General features: G+C 35.7%; 1 protein-coding gene across 4 annotated transcripts; it reads left to right on the plus strand.

Annotated features, from left to right (window-relative positions):
* Window positions 1-1,358: 1,358 nt before the first annotated feature.
* Window positions 1,359-14,497, plus strand: LOC117336331. 4 transcript variants are annotated; one of them, XM_033896823.1, is made up of 6 exons: window positions 1,359-1,585; window positions 6,689-6,788; window positions 9,112-9,219; window positions 10,285-10,398; window positions 11,273-11,383; window positions 13,264-14,497. In XM_033896823.1, exons 2-5 carry the CDS (start codon window positions 6,691-6,693, stop codon window positions 11,373-11,375), a joined length of 423 nt encoding a protein of 140 aa, XP_033752714.1. In that variant the 5' UTR covers window positions 1,359-1,585; window positions 6,689-6,690; the 3' UTR covers window positions 11,376-11,383; window positions 13,264-14,497. The 4 variants fall into 4 exon arrangements, 1 of the variants encoding a protein (XP_033752714.1); XR_004534583.1 differs by lacking the exons at window positions 9,112-9,219; window positions 10,285-10,398 and adding an exon at window positions 7,834-7,947 and having other exon boundaries at window positions 1,361-1,585; XR_004534584.1 differs by lacking the exon at window positions 10,285-10,398 and having other exon boundaries at window positions 1,362-1,585.
* The last annotated feature ends 6,511 nt before the right edge of the window (window positions 14,498-21,008 follow it).

The raw sequence follows: 21,008 nt of genomic DNA on the forward strand, positions 1-21,008 counted from the left end.
CTATAAATCGGCAAAAGTTCCGGCCTATCACAAGGAGACTTAACACAAACATACCACAGCCTCCACAAAAAACACATACGCACTCACCACATGCATGCATATCGCAAACACGGGGGCCGTCCTTTAATGACCTTAGCTGTTAATAGGACGTTAAACAAAATAAACCAAACCAAAGTTCCACACCAAATTTTGATGTAATCCAGCCAAGGGTTAAGGAGGAGTGGGGTTTTAAAGCATAATTTTAGCAATGTTCCCCTTTTTTGGCCCCACCCCTCTGGCCCTAGGGGTCGGACCAGCCTCATTTATATAAAATATGATTACCCTCCCCCAATGATGTTTCACACCAAAGTTGTATGTAATCTAGCCTATGGCTAAGGAGGAGTAGGGTTTTAAAGCAAACTTTCATCAAAGACCTTCTGTTTTGGGCCTCGACCCTCTGGCCTAGGGAGCGGACCAGTCTCATTTATATAAAATATGATTGCCCTTCCCAAATGATGTTTCACATTAAATTTGGAAGTAATCCACCCAAGGGGTAAGGAGGTTAATGGTTGAAATTCTATTTTAAGTAACAATAATCAAGACCAGATTTAGGATCATGTCCATGGCATCAGCAATTCTTTTACATAACATATTTCACATCAACTGGGACGTTTTATAATGAATTATGAGGCTTGTCAGAAATTTTGATAATCCCACTATCTAATAATTGATATTTGTCTAATAATTTCTTTATTCGAAAATCGTTATTGGCGTGTTGAGCCGACACTATGAGGATGTAAAGATAGGTAGGATACCCCACGTAACAAACACTTGTGTTCTAGTCGTCAAGGCACTCAGCAATTATATAGAAGATAATGGGTATGCTGCATTACTATGACAACTAGATTTGAACACAGAATTAAACTATTTAAGAATAACAATTATTGATAATGAATTACGTAGTATATTGTCAGTTTACAAATGTACTTCCTTTTAGATTTAATAACTAAAACATTATATTCCAGTCGACATCTTTGTGTTAGAACAAAAATGCCTGTTAAAAACTTGAGTAATGAAATCGTGTGAATTGATTCAATCAACGTATATATTAAAGACCTGAAAAATGATAATAAATTCTACTGTTATTGAAAAGTATAGGTTAGTCAAAAATAAAAATAGAAATCGGGTATGATCAGCTGGTTTACAGTGTTCGTTTATATCAGCGTCATTTAAAATGACCACGTGTAATATGACACGTAATTCCCGGTTTGGTCGACCCCAGAAAAAAGGCACAGGCAGGCGTGACCTCCAGGGATTCACACCAAGTAGCCGCGGTAACGATCAATGAAATGTAAAGGGAAGCTCTTCACGGAGTTTAACAGATTATATCGATAGTGAATCGTCACATTTGGTGACGCTTGTTACTCCTTCAGATGAATGTTACATTGGCTCTCATTGGTTCCTGCTCCCACGTCTCGGGATTGGTACAACTTAAAGAGCTTGTATAAAAGTCGACTCGATTGCTATTCCGGACCTATGAAACATAGACACTTTAAGTGGGATAACTATACCTGGAACTGAATCAGGACTTACAAAAACGCCACAGGTGAGTGTACAATTTTACTGTTTATCTGTTCAAATGGACGACTTTTTTTCTAGAACATTGGTAAAATATATAGGGTGGATATGTATTTTCTACGGTTGAAATAAAGATGTAAAATTTAAATGATTTTTACTTTATTTGATGCATAAACAACAATGCATATTCTTTGTCAATTTAATACAAAAGAGATTAATATCGGTACCACCACTAAAGAAAATTGATATTTGAATGACGCTATATATTTCCATAATATCGTTAATAGGCCTATTTTAGTAATGATAATATAACAGGATTTTCGTGACACTCTGACTATCCTACTCTCATTTATTTGTTTCGTTTAGACCGTTTATTTAACTGTGTCTCCAATTAGCCGAATGCAATAATTTCCTTTCGCTATTTCTGGTTTTAGTAGATACGATCAATTATTAATTGTGCCTAACTTGATTGCCTGTCTTCTCGGATGAAAATCGTGCCCAGTAAACTGTGAGACATCTGTTTAATTACCTCCCTGGAGATAATTCAATTGGCACTCACCCATCACTATGCTACATAAAAATACGAAATTCAGTCTGTTCATTATGGCCAGATATCGAAAAATATGTACTGTGTTTCGTGAGGATTATACGATACACTAAGCAGGGAAGGGGAATGTCAATACATTATTTCATTGCCTTATTAAAGCGAATCTAGTATAAACCATTGTAAGAGCTCCTTCCGTCTTTTAAGTATACACTTTCAGGCCTTACCCTAGTGGCGGCCATAGTAAGAGGGATGACAGAGGGTAAGCGGGGTTACATAGATATGATTTCCACTTTTCGTTTCATTCCTGTAATAAAATCCTCAACAGCCTCCTTTTTAACGTTAACAGTGACGTTCACACAACGTTTCTAATTTGCAAAACTGACAGGAATGATTTAATTCCCTATATAGTTGATTGATAACATTTTCGGAATGACCAAAGTCAAAGACTCCAGATATGAAGTATAATTTCTAGTTTCAGTTATTATCGACGATCTAAATATTATATAAGGGTCTGCTTTGATAAAAATTGCGTCGTAGGAAAAAACATTATCAATCAGAGCTGAATCGTTATAATTACAAACATATTACTATTAGCTCTTATTGACTGCTATTCGGTACTCATCTTTAGGACTTAATACCACCCGAGGTGTCATCTAACGGTCATTGGTAAAATGAATTATTGTGTAGTAATCAGTGCTTTTATACTCGATTATTTGAGTCCTGAACTGTATTTTTTCTGTGTAGGACTCGCATTTCCAGTACTACCTTTATATTTTAGCAACGAGATTTGCCAAAAAAATAAAAGTTTAAGTCTCATTTGATTTTTAAAAAATCCTTCTAACAATGATGATAATTAAAAATAACCATGTTCCTTAACTTAAAAAGACATGTGATTGATGAGTACACATGTACGTTCTTGGTTTGGCGGTCAAATAAGGAATAAGTTTATTTGAGTGGATGGTTTTCGAAGAATGTTCGAAACGAGATTCGATAGGTCCGTGGAGAGTAATAATTGTTCAATGGTTTATTTTATCTATACCCTACGACAGCGTAGGTTTATCGAGAGGTGAAACCGTGATATTTGTCCGATAATAAACACATAACTTGATTATAAATATTAAAAACGTATAAAAGGTGGATGCTGCTGTTTTGATGGTGTCCATTAATGGCGATTTAACGGTCAGCAATAAAACAAAAACATAATAACCTTTTGTCGTTTGTATTATATATAACATAAGTAGCACTGAGGCCACATTTAGTCATCCAATCGACATACGAAAATTTATCATGTGATACATTAAATCGCGGTAGCCTGAGGTTTTGGGACAAAAAAAGTATGTGATCAAAATGTGCTGAAATCAGAATTGTCGATCGACATCCTCAAACTATCAAATACAAGTAAAGTCTTTACTTTTTACAAGTGAAAAAAAATGAAGAAAAATTATTTTCAAGGCCTGAAGGTGAAACTAATGTATATTTAGTAGAACCTTGACATCACAGCACGGACAACAAAGTAAACAGTATCTGATGTCACCCAAATTCGATTAAAATGTCCTTATAGAGGTACATTATACCAACATCATAATACAGATATTTGTTATTGTCCATAACACTAAATGACATGAATGCATTATAATTTGGGTATTATATATCACTTCAGTGACTTACCGAACAGTTCAGTGGGTAATATGAGCTATCCGTCATAATGAGTGGCTGGGTGGTAGTGTTATAGGCTCAATCCCCGGGTAGGACATGAACAGATATGAGGTTACCTGTCGGACCGTGCAGGTTTGCTTTGGTTTGGTTTATTTTGTTTAACGTCCTATTAACAGCTAAGGTCATTTAAGGACGGTCTCCCGTGCGTGCGACATGCATGCGTGTGGTGAGTGCGTATGTGCGTTTTGGGAGGCTGTGGTATGTTCGTGTTAAGTCTCCTGGTGATAGGCCAGAACTTTTGCCGATTTATAGTGCTATCTCACTGAAGCATACATCCGAAGACACCCAGCAGCACACCCCACCCGGTCACATAATACTGACAACGGGCGAACCAGTCTCCAAATATGCTGAGCGCTAAGCAGGAGTATCAGCTACCATTTTTGCAGGTTTTCTCCGAGTACTCCAGTTTCTTCTCACAGTGTGATAACTTACGCGCTTCCATCCGGTCCAACTAACTTGTGTCGTTGTTGTTATAAAGGAAATGAACGTTTATATTTAAAGTTGAAATGTACACCATTTTACTAAATTTTGGAAGCAAAATTCGATTTAAAATATTTTGCACATAGTGTTAGATAATGTATGATGGTAGACTATACTTCAGGAATCCCGAGTGAGTCATCATGACCATTATTTGAACTGAACAATTTCAGTACCTGCCAGATAGAAGTATATGATAATATGTTAGGAGACGTTAGCGGCCTTTATGGTTGTCTGGAATGAAGAGAGAAAACCAATTGGGACGACGGAAATGTCACCGATTTACCTCGGTTTTCATCGGGGTCTGTTTTTGCATTAATTTGACGTACAGTCTCATCACTTCGACTGATGCTGTGTGGTATATGTTTATTGCGTAGTAGCATTTTTTCCCCATTATAAGTAAGCTAAAGTGTAATGTCATTTAGTCGATTTGATATCTATTATCATTGGTGTTTGCACAGTCAGCCGTGCTAAAAAAGGGGGGGGGGGGGGGGGGTGTGTGTGATTATACTTTTAAAATACATTTTACTCCAGAGGAAACCGCGTGATAAGTTTTCTTGAAAGGAAATGGAGCCCAATCTCCGAGATGTTTCCTCTATTCAACATTCCGTAGAGTCTTTATAGAATATGTATTTTATTTTCTGTCGTAATTTGTATTCCTCGCCGAACGAAGGTTGGCGTTGGATCCGTCCGTTCGTCCGCCCGGCGGCGTTTCCGGATTTGCTTTGGTTTGATTTGTGAAACTTCCTACCAACAGCTAAGGTCATTTAAGGACGGCCTCCCGTGCGTGTGATATGCATGCGGAGCGTGTTTTGGGAGGCTGCGATGTTTCCTTGTGATAGTCCGGAACTTTTTCCGATTTATAGTGCTACCTCACTGAATCATACTGCCGAAGACACCTATCAGGACACCCCATATTGCCATATTATACTGACAACGGGCGAACCAGTCGTCCCACTCCAAATATGCTGAGCGCTAAGCAGGAGTAGAAACTACCATTTTTTAAAATCTCTGGTATGTCTCGGCCAGGGAACCAGAGCCCAAAGCCTTCCTCACAGGGCCGAACGCTCAACTAAAGGCCGAATGTGAGGCATTGTCAAGGAAACATTAGAAAGAAGAAAAGATAAAAGTGAAAAGATAAGATCCCAAATTCTTACGCCTTACCTGCAGCATAGGGCGTTTCCGGAGTATATTTTTAAAACCGCTCAAGATAACGTTACAAACATTATAGTGGTCTAGCAGTGCGATTGACTATTGGAATAAATTTTCAACTTCAATATTACCATGGTTACCGTTGAAACATTGTAAATTTCTGCATCCAAACATTTCCACGGGATATCAAGAGCATCTAAATTAATTCCACAACTTCGTACACATCAATCACCTTGCAACCGTGGTAATTCCGCCCGCTATTTCTTGCGAAGATTAAAAATGGACACCTAAAATTTCTTTTGAAGAGTCATTTTTTGTTCCTGGTTTGTGTTCCTTTCGGATTGATTAAAGCCAAAATGACTGACAGCCGACCATCTTGACAATGAAAGTTTGTTGAAATTTGTTATCGCTATTTCTTGAGAATCACTGAAGGAATCAAATTCTCAGTAAGCAGTTGGAAGTTTGATATCGGTATTTCTCAGAAATAATCTCACGGATGTTTCTAACACATTCCCGTTGTCCCTAGTTATGCATGTTCAATTTTGAGACTGATCGGAAAATAAGACGGACGTCATGTTGTCATTTCGAGTTTTGATAGATGACGATGGTTATAGTTGTTTTCTCATGAAGATCTTGAATTTTTCTCGATTTGTATAAGTAGGTTCCTTTTGTATCAGTGACGTTTGATATCCTTATTTCTAGTTCTTGGTGGATATTTCTCAGATTGCATGTAGTTTCCCCTCCTGCTGGAAGTCTTTTGCAGTATGTTTCATTGAGGTAGCATTATAAAATTACATCAGTTCCGAGCTATCACTAGGAGACAAATATTATCTGACCTCTCACGCATGCACGTCTGACCATAGCTGTTGTTAAAAGTTAAACAATACAGAATTAAAACCAAATGAAAGGTCAATTTGATGGAGGGCGCCAAGATCCCTGTAAGATCTTTTTGTTATATTTGACATGTTGAGAACATACTAAGTAGGCTGTATATTTTATATTTGACAGACATGTTGATGACATACCTAGTAGGCTGTGCATTTTGTATTTCACAGACAAATGGATGACATACCTAGTTAGATGGATATTTCATATTTCAGACATGTTGAGGACATACCTAGTAAGCCGTATATTTTGTATTTCACTGACACGTTGATGGCATACCTAGTAAGCTGTGTATTTTGTATTCCACAGACACGTTGAGGACATACCTATTCAGATGTATATTTTATATTTCAGACATGTTGAGGACATACTTAGTAAGCTGTACCTGTGCGGCAGTCCTTCTCGTTGCCTGTGTAACAGACGCTAGGTTTCTGGACGACGATTTGGGTTCACGGTAGGCTTCTCGCTATGTATACGTAAAATCAAAGTATTATGGTATGTTCTGATACTGCAGATATATATTGTAAGCCACCCACATCGGAATAATCGTTATAAACCGAGGTTAGATGGAACTTTCAAACAATTGATCGATCATTTTGATATTAAAAAAATTATAACATATCGGTACGTGATATTAGGCTACATCGCTTAAACATTGATTTAGCATTACAGAACAGTTCTCGTTTACGGTCATATATCTTATAATAGTATCGTATGCTGGTGTTAATGTGGTTCATACTTAATAGTTGTTTATACCACTTTCTAGTAGTATCTTAAAACATATGTCGAATGTAAATCGCTTTAAATCATACAGAACATACGATCAAACTACAGAGCTGTAACAATGTACTCTATCTAATAGTTATAATAATCGTTAATTAGCATGATGTTATATTTACTCTATTCCTTGTTAACCGACAGATAATTTATTTTAATACGTTATCAATAGCTGATGAACTTAACTGATGATATCATTCATGTTTGTGTTATTATTTGTTTTACGTCGTTTGCTTTGAGGGGTAAATGTCAGTCTTGTGTAAATATTTATATATTTGCAGTGTACGAAGTTGATACAATGTATCGATATGTAAACAAGAACTCTAGTGTGTACTTTTGTATGGAATTTCCCGTTTGTGTACACTTGAGTAAAGTTTATGTTGTACAATGTATTATTTGTGAGCTTATGGACAAAGTCTGCGTTGCTTTTCGATCACATAATATTGTTTCTATTCAATGTATATTAAATGTATGCGAATTGTTAAATTGCATCATTGCCGTAAATTTGGCCTTTTTGTAACGAGATAATTCGGAAAACCATATTAAGGTGTTCTAAAAACGTCTTATACAAGGCAACTGATATTGTAAGGTTCGGGTGATCTTTTTTATCTCTGCGTTAATATCAAACATTCAAATGATATCAATATGTATTTTGTGTCTACATGTCGACGTTAAATTGTCCTGTTTGTTTGTGGTGTCTATGTGTGTTGTCCGTGTTGCAGTGTTAAACGCCAAGTAGCAGACGCAAGAATGGCGGAAGTTCTGGCGCTGTTAGAGTTAGAGCGACGACTCCAGGGTTGTGAAAAACTGGGGTGTGGTCTAATAGATATCGAAAGGTAACGTCCCGTCTCTGGACTTCCACAAAACCCTGTCCGCTATACATCTCGTTCAGGTCGATCATGTTACAAACCGAAAATTGAAATCAATAAAAACAATTGAAATATTGATTAGCAATATTTTATGTTAACAATAATAACGAAAGTTATCTGTTTATATCATGTTTGACACGATTGAAGTTATGTTGCTGACCAAAACACTTACATTTCAAAACTGTTTTTCTTAATACTTCCTATTAACGTAGATTTAAGAAATGCCTTTTATCAGTAAGTTAGTCGAAGGCTCTTTGTCTATTTTTGTTTAGCTTAATGAATCGGACAGCTTCAAAAACGCAGTAACAGTATTAAATACTTATCCTGTAACAAACGTCTTATACCGGTTGCTGAATATCTCAATTACCGTGTCACGTGATAGAAGCATTACTTACGTTCCGTGACAAACGGGTGGGAACTATTGATGTGATGTATTTTGATAGGTTTGCCGTATCCTTCATTCCAGTATAAGGTTTTATACGCCTCTAGCGTTACTTCAATAAACGTAAATATTCCCAACATGACACTCTTCTCAGGTTGTTAGTCTTTTGGGAATGGCGTTTTCACATGAGGTATCATCTGATAGACCAGCGACATATCTTAAAGTGTGTGTATTTACGGCAGAACTTATCAAATTCATACCAAAAGGGTTGTGTACACATAAACACAGTAGTTTCATATACACATAAAAGATTAAATACTTCTACATTGTATATAAAAACTAGGATTGAATTAACGTTGTATGCATTTCAATTTAAACATACTTTGGTTTGGTTTTATTTGTTTCACGTCCCATCAACAGCTTAGATCATGATAAAAACAGACGCTTCAAGTGTTTTATAACTTGTCAGAAGTTGTTAAGAAATGTTTGAACTTGATTTTTTTATATTCATAGACTTGTTAAATAACATTATAATCTGTCGTCAATTTGTTTGATTATATATTTATCCACATTAAATTTCAATGTAGTTTGTAGACTCAATCTACCCAAAATTCGACCTGAACTTGATGTATAAAGCGGGCATGGTATCATTATTGGACTAGAGGTTAACTCAATAAGCATGCAGACATACATACACGAGGTTGTGCCACCGCCCGCATGTCATGATAATACGTTTGAATTTTCCACAGATTTTTCAAGAGATCCTGGTCGGATCAAAGAATAGCGGAAATAAAAGCAGAAATTGCTTTACTAGGCCGTAATGGTGTAGGTCACGGACAGGTTGATCCCTATAAGACGTAGGTAGCCGTGTGACGTAGCTGTGACGTGTGCCGTCCATGTGCAATCTATGACATTGCCAGAGTAGGGTAGACTTTGTTGCGCTTACTCAAGATAGAGGCTAAACTAGTGTAGTAGTTATATCTGTGCTGGTCAACATGGCTTATGTCTGTCTAAGAGGGGACATATCTCGCTCATGCCACCTTTTCCTTTCATCATGTTCTGTCATTGTTGCCGACTTCTAGATCATACCTTGCACACTGATTACATTTTGATCAATGCCAGTTTAGTAATGCGGCATTTGATCGTTCAAACGCGTCTCAACTGATTGTTTCGCTATCATCACGTATACGGCAGACATACGTTTGTTCCTTGTAAAGAAGGATTACCATAAGTATGATAGGTAACATCAAGTGTTCGTCATGAAGAGCTTCATGACATTAATCTTTTTCAATAGTATGTGTGGCCATCATTAGCTTTAGCTGAAATGTGTACATATTGTGGCATTAGTGATGTCCTTATTGGGGTTCCAGTGAATTATACTCTACAACGGATGTCACATGTTTGAAGTGCTTAGTTTTTTTGTTATATTAAGTATTTCCAGTTTTATGATTAAATCGGACATCGAGAAAATAACCTTTAAATAAAAAATTGCTTTTGCTTTTGAAGTTTTATTGTAAAAGTAACTGATTAATTATAGATTTCTGAAAAAAATTTACAGTAGATACTTGCGAAATGCGGATAGGAATAAGGGACAACATCTAACATATATGTATCGGATTGAATACCACCATTTTACCAATATATATATTATGCTTTAATAAAAAGTATGTTCAGCAACAACAGATATTTAACTTTAAAATGTTGGTACCAGAAAATGGTGTGTTGGTCTGGTCTAATCGTTCAGACATGTGAATATTCATTATGGCTTAGTGTTTTGTTCATATTGGAAGTGTCTCATATCTATCATATCGTGGTAAATGTACTCAGTGTTATATGTACCGGTGAATCCGTGGTGTCTGTTCAATGATAAGTCATTCTGACTGAGCCCCGTTAGGTACTGTCAATGTATCTATATACAACAGATTGATCAAGAGAACGTCCTCCGATCAGAGGATTGCTGAACTCATGGCGCTCATAGCCTTGTCACGTGGTGGAGGTGGTATGATAGGTCACGGTCGCATTGACCCCAACTACGTGTACGTAAGAAGGTCAAGGTTATGCTTAAAAATATGTTGTACACTACATTTCAGTGTCCGCTACTTTCACATGTTACATCGCTAGAGAGAGATGTTGATCTCTGTTTCACTACTGTGTATAATTCCATCGAGTTGTTCTCTGCCTACTATCATGCTAGTTCGTCAAGTTGATGCTTTATTCCAACCTTTCTGCTTGTTATGATGTCATCTGCTTTATATCACTGTTTCCTATTGCTTCAACTGTTAACATATACCAATGATAATATATCTCTTAGCCCTTGTGACTATGTATATAGGTAAGCAAAGCAGTTACTCTATTTCAAACGCTATTCGTATTTCAATAACTCTTAGTACGACTGCTAGCCTTAACATTGTATTAACTATCGTCCCAAGTGTATTCCCATCAAGCCATCGTGTTCCTTTATTAAAGCTGACAGAACGCTTGTCATTTTTGATTCTGATCAAAAATCTTTATGCTACCCATCTCTTCCTGAACATTTGCCACTTTAAATTTCACTCTTGATTTATCTATTTCAATGCAATATTTTAAATGTCCTGCTTAAAAAGTCAAATAGTTCAATTTTCAAATAGTTTTATTATCTTTGTAGGTCATGTTTCACATTTTACTCCAGATAATTACTATTTCAATTTTCCACGTTTCTAAATAAACAGTTGTTTTATCATCTTTGCAGGTCGTTATTTTCAATGAGATAGTCCTATGAGATTAATTTATAATCTGTATTATATGAAATACAAAACGAGATTTTGTCATGTCTACCATAATTCATAAATAACAATGAAAATCTAAATGACTTAACATGTTATACGTTAATTAATTTAACGAAGCTATAACATATTCTGATGGTATTTACAGTGGTAGAAAGAAAAGAGATGTATCCAGCATACCAAATTTCAGAGGACTAAATGCACAGAGAATATTAAATAAAATTTTACGCCAATCTCCGGAGAAATTGTGATGAAATAGGTAAGTAATATTCTTACTCGGTCACGGAAATAACTCTTACTATTATAAGAAAATGAAAAATAAATAATAATGATGTAGTTTATTGTATTTTCAACATCAAACATATCCAAAATTTAATTGAATAAAAAAAAATTCTATGGTTCATTTATCTAATTATAATTATATATCAAATGTTTAACTGAAAAAAACATGGGGAATATCGGAGCACATAGCTTGACAAACAATCAAAATGTATAAAGCAAGACAACAACAGAACTATGTAAATACATTCATGTCATTCATACATATTATATAAATTATGACTTGTATAACACGGATGCGCCCAAAATCACCTACGTATGACTCGGATATAAAATGGGTATGATGTTCTCAAGAGATAGCCAATTCACTAAATTATATATCATATGCAAATACGAAAGCCATGACTGATGTAATAGTATTGTGCTAGCTCACCAGACAATGTAGGAATGATTTCGTGGTGAATTTACATAAATTTGTATAGAAATAAAGATAATTGGATCCCGGCCTGCATCTGGAGTATAAAAATGTGGATGTTGACCTTATGATGTCATATCTTATCATATGATGACAGACATTTTCCTTGTAGATTTAAAATCTCGCCACAGATGGATAGCTAAAATAAAAGTACACCAATTTAAGAATCCACATCAATTGATATAAGAAGCCTAAATTGAACTGTTACTATATGAAATACGTCAGCGTGTTTCTTAACTATATAATATTAATTATATTTTAACTTCTCTGTAGCCTATGAAAAAACTAAGAAATCAATAACACTACCGAATTTAGCTCGGATGGGGTAGTACCTCCTTTCGTCAATGTTCTTGAACCAAAATAAGCATTTGACATGATATATTCAATTCTTTTGGATTTTATTCCGTAAAACAATTGTGTCGATTATCGGAATATTAAGAGTTTATTACCTTGAGTGGGGACGTTTCAAACCGCATTTAACAGAGTTCATCAGTTAGCAGCAATAGCAATTTGATGTTGAAATATTATATAGGGTCTCTTATTTCAATATGAAAGAAGATTGATTCAAACACATTAAAACATATTTTAGCATTAACTACCACTAGAAAACGACTAAAAAACCAGCAGGAAAGTTCAAAGCTAACAAGTAAATTATGTAGTTGCCAGATTTGTTCACTATTTATTATTATAACAGGCTAACTACGGAACGACTCAATGCGCTATAGCGTTATGAAGTCGCTTGTTAAAAATCTATTATCTATGCTTTTTAAGCAATCGACGTCCGGAATTGTCTATACTTCGCCTATTAAGAGTTTCGGATGACGAGGATGACAGTGATTTAACGCCTAAATGCGTCGCAATATTTATCCCGAGATAATGTTGTTTTTGCTCTTCATGCGGCATATGATAGACCATTGAATGCCTGCATGATCATACCCAGGCCCCTAGGGTGTCAAGCGACATTGCAGTAAACCTAGTTAATCAATATATGTCTAGAAAGTAACAAGGTCCAGACAGAAAATACAGGATTATTTATAAGGAAAACAATATTAGGTTTGGTCAGAGGCAATAGCGTGCCATTGGCTAATAGGTTCGTATGGAAGAGGGATGATCAAGTGGGGGAGGGGGATCAGGGTTGTTCGAGACGAGTTCTCTGTAGCTTTACAATAAACTCATATTCCAGCCACACACACACCGAAAAAAAGAAAAGGTAAAAAAATATTGTTTGTTGATGGCATGAATTAAAGTTCTAAATTACTTAATACATTCTTGAATTTAATTGATTATAAAATATAGAGAGAAGAATTTTAATGAATCAGGCTATAAAACACAAGTATTTATCTACAACAGCTTTGTATGTGATGCGTACTTGTTTTCTATTGTAGAAATCATCTAACCTCGGCCTAGGCTTCCGTCCATCCTTAAACTGACTGCAAAAGACGCAATTACCACACCATCTATATTCTTCAGAGGACGACAACTGTAATTTCTTCGTTAGGGATGGGAAATGATTTTCTGACTTTCTGCCATATTTTTTTCAAAAATGGGAACTCTTCATGTTTTTGTCCGCGCTTCAATATTTGTGTCAATAACAGAATTTCTGTCTTTCTATTGTCTTCAAACAAGAATACCGCAACACAGAGATTTTTAAATATATTATGGAATCAACCATATATAAGAACTTTTTTCCAATTGAGTTTTCTTTAAAGTGGAACATAACTACATACTTTGCAATTATTCTAACAATGGCGCAAAGCGACAGTGCTACTGCACATTGAAAACAAAGCGTGACATTTTGATATTGCCGATGCTGCTTAAGTATTTCGGTGATGCTGAGAAGAAGTATGAAAGCGGTATCATACGTTTTGTGTCGGGTAACATTTCTTGGAATGGGAGAAATTAACCACATTTCCTATGAAGTACGCCTACCGTCGAAACACCTTGAACGATTTTCGTAATGACAAACTCTCTATCAAACATTTACCCGTGATGTGATCAAATTTTCTACAATGTACATTATACCAGACGTTTAACACTGATATGTTTACAAATATTCTACAGTGGACGTTATAGCGAGTGATGTTAAATATTTTACAAATCTCTCCCCCTTCCCCCTAGTGATCCAAAATATTCTGCAATGCACTTTTGCCTTTAGTTTTGTTGATTTTTTTTCCATAAATATATTGAACCCAATAGTTTAACCTAAACATTCTACACCACACCTTACCGCGAGTGATTCAAAACATTCTACACATATTATAGTGCTATCATGTGGTCTTTCTGTAGGTGAATGCTAGTAACACTAGGAATGCATGATATGAAAGTATATACTGCGATTGTGTTTATTTTATGTGTCTCAGGAAATCTAGCTGAGCTAGATATATGTCTGTACGCCAATTTAATGTATATTTATTAAATAATATTTATTTTTCACTTCTGTGCTTCACGCAAGCGCTCATCTGTTCTCTCTTCATGGCATATTCGAGTATAAAATAATAAAAAATTAACGTTTATACTTTTAGATTGTTTCAAGCATCTGTTCACCTATCTAACGTTATTGGGGTCATTTCAAAGATTGACGGTTCGCTTTGACAGGAAATAAAGCAAACGAGGCAACCATGTGATGAATTTGGAAATTTTAATTACTCTAATAATTGGAAAGATGACGACATTAATCTACCATGAGTTTCTGATGAGGACGATTACGTTCCGTCATTGCAGTTTATTTGATTAACAGTTCTATGAAATATTGACTAATTTGTATTCCAAAATAAGAGATTATTGTGTATAGACATATAAACGTCTGTATGAATGAATACAAGGATTTGATAAAAATGACCCAAATAAGCTGACATTTTCTAACAAACGTAATAGTTCTCTCAGGAGTTGGAAACTCGTACCATAGTTTGGCGACTTTGAAGGACAAAGTCCCTTACAGGAAATCCTCTTGAAAAAGATGTTATAATTTGTCGTGACTTAGAAGGTCAGAGAAGAACTTTTTAGATTAACTGGTTATAAAGGAATAAAAATCATTAAATACCTGTCGAATAAAGATAGAATTATAAAAGATTCCTAATATTCATTAATAAAAGCTGTTAAAACAGTTCAATGGAAGGTGTATGAAATTAATCAGTTAAATGCGTTTATATATGGATTGGATTAGCAAAGAAAAAGTAACAATACAAAGTGTTGCTAATGTAGCGCGTTGCTGTCAATAAAACGTTTCACTACAAATATCTTATCGATGAAGAAATCACAGTACCTCCACATTTCTTATAAAATGTTAAACAATACATGTATATTATCACCTTAGCATCAATTAGTATTCTAAGATCGGTGATTCTACAATACTGGCTGTAGAGAAATAATTTCCAGTCTTAAGGGCGTAACGATTGTGAAACGTTTTAGTAATACTGTTCAGAACGATTAGCTGATTACAGATGTGTTATTGCAGTCCAGGAAAGCTAGGCTGACATTCAATTTGTTATAGGAAACCCATGGTAAAGTGAAGCTGCTTGTAACGAATTGTAGTTGGGCTCTACAAAAGGTTATGATGATTGCGCCGAGGTTTTGGTTGAATCCGGGTGAAGTCGTGTTGCGAGTTAACATTTAAACAGTGCTAGCAAACTCTCTTACTTACAAGGGGGTTTATGCAAATGCGCGTTTGGTTGTATAGTTTTTATTGGAAATTTTAATACAGACATGCTGTAACGACTTTTAGAACTAGTTTTACGGTCTGACTTCAGAGTCAGACCGTAAAAGTAGTTCTAAAATGTTGAAGCAATACTCAAACTTCGTGATGAAACCCGGGTCAGAGGCATATTTTAGGGTCGTTATTGTTATTTCATTGCGAATAGGCTATATTCTTTTACGATGTGAAGTTACATATTATACAAATATATTTTAGTGTCTGTACTCCAGAATATTTGACCCTCGGTACTGGCAATCGATCGCTGTTCTATTGCACGAGGCCGAACGCGTGCAATAGAACAGCGGTCGATTACCAGTACCGAGGGTCAAATATTATGGACTTTTGCATAGACACCTACATGTATGATATACTTGTTGTATTACATAATCACTAAAACACACTTAGAATAACTGAAATCTCAACTTTCCTGTAAGCCTGTCGTCTTGCAGTGTTGACATCTGATCACTTAGACGCCTGAAAGGGTAGGACTAAATTCCGAAACGTCAAAGGTGTTCTTTTGCATATAGTTAAGGAAAATCAAACGCATTATGTAATAAATGTATATATACGAGTGTCTTCGGCGGTATGCTTCAGTGATCATGAGTTGGCACTATAAATCGGCAAAAGTTAGGACTATCACAAGGAGACTCGACCCTAGTCTCCTTAAATACACATACGCACCCACCACACGCATATATGTCGCACACACGGGAGGCAGTCCTTAAATGACCTTAGCTGTTGATAGGACGTTAAACAAAATTAACCAAACCTCATGGTCGGATAAAAGTCAAGGAAGATTTGTATGTGGATCCATCAATTTTGTATTTAGGATATGAAATAGACAATGTTCTGTGAAATACACACAGGATTAAAACACCAAATATTCTGTGGTTTTTTTCTGAGCTTCCCTGAAACAATCGTCTTATAAGGTAAAATGGGAACTCTACAGCCAATTATGATCACAATTCAAAATGCAGCCTTCTGATGTTTTTTCTCAAAAAGGTCTTATGTTAACGTATTACTATGTTTAACGAATTCATACGATATTAAATCTTAATTATCAGAAGCGTAATGTCCGCTGGCTATTACTTTCGTAAAAATATTTAAAAATGCCTTCTGCAGGTTATTTGACGAAATGTTTTCCGAAACCTAAAAAAAACCCTGCGGGCTATACGATACTATCCGAAATATGAATGGTACATTTACCTGTGCATGGATAAATAAAGTAAAAATAACTAACAAGTATATCTAGAAATACATTTATTAAAACTTTGCACTTGTCAAGGCAATTCATGTCTAAACAGGGGAAGCTAAACACACAAAGTGAGTGTTTCCCCTGATGGTGAACTTGAGCTTAATTACAAATTAAATGTACGTGGCAGATAACCCTAGGGCAATGCACTGGAGCGGGCTATCTGCATATTTTAAATTATTAAACATATATTTCGGCTCGTGCGGGCAACCGCACCGAACTTGCAATACACAGGAAATTACGGTATGTACTTTTGATTCAGGTGTTAATAATGACCAAGCAACTTCTGTAATTTTTAGGAAATATAGATAATTTACATTCTAAAGTTTATGGGCTAAGTACAATGAATAGGATATATTCCCTTGTCTTCTAAATTATGTTTATTTGATTTTATTGACTTTTTATTTTACTTTTATCACTTCTAACAGTTAATATACCAAAAAAGCCTCCCTGCTCTCAAAACACACCGGAATTAATTCCTTTTCCACACAGAATGATAAATCACATTTTATGTGACGCTCGGCAGTTAAGGCTTTCCAAAAACATCCATTACTTAAGGGTAGACAACTGTTTAGTAATCCTAGACCGGAAACAGACTTGTTTGCGACAACATGTGTTCATCGGCGATAAAGAGGTCCACTTAAGTGCCATCTGGTGGACTCGAGCCTTATCATAGTAATATTGAGTGACCATGGTCCGATGTCAGGCCGGGATCGTAACGAGAGCACCGACCTATTCCGTCGTAATCCGGTGTGGTTGAAGTAATGGTACTCGAGAAGGCCAAAACCAACAGTGGCTAAGTGGTAAAGGAAGGAGCCGTCGGCACGGTCTCTCAATCAACCAAAAGTACAGAAAACAATTCCATTCATCTTTTGTCTACAGAAGACGTAATCCAAACGTGATCTTATGAAGATAATCATGTGACCTCTCAAGCTTACGCTGTATTTCGTCGATGATCTTTGAGATTTAGTGTAACTATAGTTTACTCAAAGATATGATATAAAATATGGTGATACATTTGAACGACCGAGGTGAGAGATATTAAAATAATAACAAGTAATCAATCTGCAGCACCGTATACAGTTCACTACAAGATATAACATCTAACTTAAGTCATTTGTTCAGCCATCAACCAGGCCACATTCATCCGTCCGGGCAAAACATCAACCAAATCACATCACGGTGGACAACATTCTACGTAGAGAAAAAAGAATACCTAAATAAAATGAAATTATATCTTATTTTGTTTATAGCCATAGAATAAGAAATTACTTGTTACCAAAATTGTTTATAGAAACAAATATGTATTGATATCAAATGAATATCAAACGACATCCGAAAATAGATTTATCAACCAAGGTTTGAGTGCTACCCTTCCTTTAATTTCTTAAAGTATTCATTTATTTATTAAGTTTTCCCTTGCCTCTCATTTCAAACTATTATTCTACTTCTTAAATTGTCGGTTTTCGTAGTTTTTTTCTGACGTGGTTAAGATGAAATACCATTTAAAATTTGTCTAAGTCTGTGTTCGTGTTGTTATATATATATATATTATGCCCCCGCCGTGAAGTGGGGGATATATATAGTGTCCGTCCCGTCCCGATACAGTGAAACTAACTAATCTCAGGAACTGCTGATCCTATCCTCACCAAACTGTTTTGGGTGTCAAGTGGCAGCGCGGGCATTTATGTCTTGAAGATGTCTTTTCCAGTTTATACACATACTTGTTTTAATAAGTATTATTCAGTGTACCTGTTTCAATACACATGACAAAAATAATATGACGGAAGACTAGATCAACCCTCGGAAGACGTATCGCAAAAATAATAAAATAAAAAAGAAGCAGACCGGACTACATACTTCATAAACGTTTTAGTACTTTTCAATCAACGCAGCTACGGAAATTGTTTATAAAACATGTATCAATGTGAAAAAAAATAAAAATAACAGTGTGCCCTGTGGTTCATCACGAAACTGTAACAGGTGAATTGTTGGAATACAAATTGTTTTTTTTTTTTTTTTTATATATTTTTTAACTAATTACAATATTACAATAGTTTACAGCCCGTCATAAAGGTAAATGCGTTTACATGACCTGTCATTTATTACTAGGTTTCTACAGGAAATGTTATGTTAGTTCAAATTGCTGTTCTTATGGGGCTTTCTGTGTATTGATAAATCGATACTACTAGATATTCTGCGTCGTGCATATAAAATTCGCCACACTTCTCCACCATAAACTGGCGTTATTGCCGCTTCCAATGCTAGCAGTAGATAGGGGAATTATACCCAGAAGTATGACTATTAGGAATTTATGGATTAGACAGTGAAGTATCAAATAACTATAACACAGTAAATTGTATTTGTTCTTTCTATATTCTTATCAACTCTCACCTCCGTAACTTTTATACGAAGATTTCAGATGAGTGCACAAAGACAAAATACATAGTATATTTCAGTAGTTATTGAGAGATAGATACAATAGACACAAAACGAATCAAACTGCATCATACAGCTGTGTCGTCGTTCTAGGACTCGTCTGAGATGTTAGGGACATCATACAGCTGTGTCGTCGTTCTAGGACTCGTCTGAGATGTTAGGGACATCACAGCTGTGTCGTCGTTCTAGGACTCGTCTGAGATGTTAGGGACATCATACAGCTGTGTCGTCGTTCTAGGACTCGTCTGAGATGTTAGGGACATCATACAGCTGTGTCGTCGTTCTAGGACTCGTCTGAGATGTTAGGGACATCATACAGCTGTGTCGTCGTTCTAGGACTCGTCTGAGATGTTAGGGACATCATACAGCTGTGTCGTCGTTCTAGGACTCGTCTGAGATGTTAGGGACATCATACAGCTGTGTCGTCGTTCTAGGACTCGTCTGAGATGTTAGGTCCTGAAGTTGTCATACCACGGAGACGACTGCAAAAACTATAACTGAAGATAACAATATTTCTAATACTATTGTTTTGAAGCACCATTCCTCAAAAAACGAACATACCGATCCAGCTGAATGAAACTCAATTTTGACCAATGAAAACATTCCATATAATATACACGTTCATTTACATGTTTACGTTTTGTTTGATTTTTTTTTCTTTGTGTGTGTGTGTGTGGGTGGGTGGGTGGGTGAGTGTGTGTGTGGGTGTGTGTGCGAGTGGGTGGGTGTGTGTTTGTGTGTGTGTGTGTGTCATGCCCATTACACACATCTTATTTGGCTTTAATGACCTTTGCAATAATGATTGTCCTTTAGAAAATGTTAATTTACAAAAGCACCATCATATTTCAATAGTATAGGTTCTGGAAACGCCTGTTAACTTAAATAAAAACATTATTTAGATATACCACCTGACCAAGTTTGAATAACATTGATCGAAGGCCTGACGAGATATTAGCCACTACACAAAGTATAGTGACTAGGTTACTATGCCAACCAATATTTATGAAAACAATGCATACACATCATGACATATTCTCTAACAGTCCTGTGTAGTTTTGAAATTGGTTAACTATGTTTGAAGTATTTGGATGAGTAGTCCGCACAATATGTCTCGCTAAGTTATAAACTGTGATGTACTTTTACCTTTCTTTGACGTTGTATATATATCACAAAGCTCACATAATCTATTCGTTTTTTTTGTTTTAACCCACTTTTAAATCATAATCTAAAAATTAACATCTTTATCTGATTTTAACCTCAAATCAAATAAAATAGTATATTGTTTGGCCCTAAATAACCCTAGCTGTCAATTGGCCGTAAAACCGAAACAAACAAACAAAAGTGTCGCTTAGTGGCATCAACGGTTATAAATCCGGTAAATATTTATGGGACTTAATGGCTTTAAGGGAAACACATGAACACATCAGAATCGGGGTTGGGAGATGGATGCAATAGTTCAACAATTAATAAATGAATTTCATAATTTCCAATACTGGATGTCAAAAGAATGTCAAGTACGTGTATCATCTAAATCATCTCTAGTCAAGTATTATGGCTGTCTTATCTGTGCTATTGTGTGTTTGATTATCGATCAAATGAAATAGCTATCCAAATAACATTACAAAGCCTAAAGGGAAGTTATCAGATCATAATTCGCACATGCTTCTTTTCGTGTACTGTAATGATGAACATGTTCGTGACGTCGACACTAAACAAGAGGCCCAATGGCCTTAACAGTCATCTGACTA

The sequence above is a fragment of the Pecten maximus genome, chromosome 10 (assembly GCF_902652985.1).
Source record: "Pecten maximus chromosome 10, xPecMax1.1, whole genome shotgun sequence".
NCBI classification, from domain to species: Eukaryota; Metazoa; Mollusca; class Bivalvia; order Pectinida; family Pectinidae; genus Pecten; species Pecten maximus.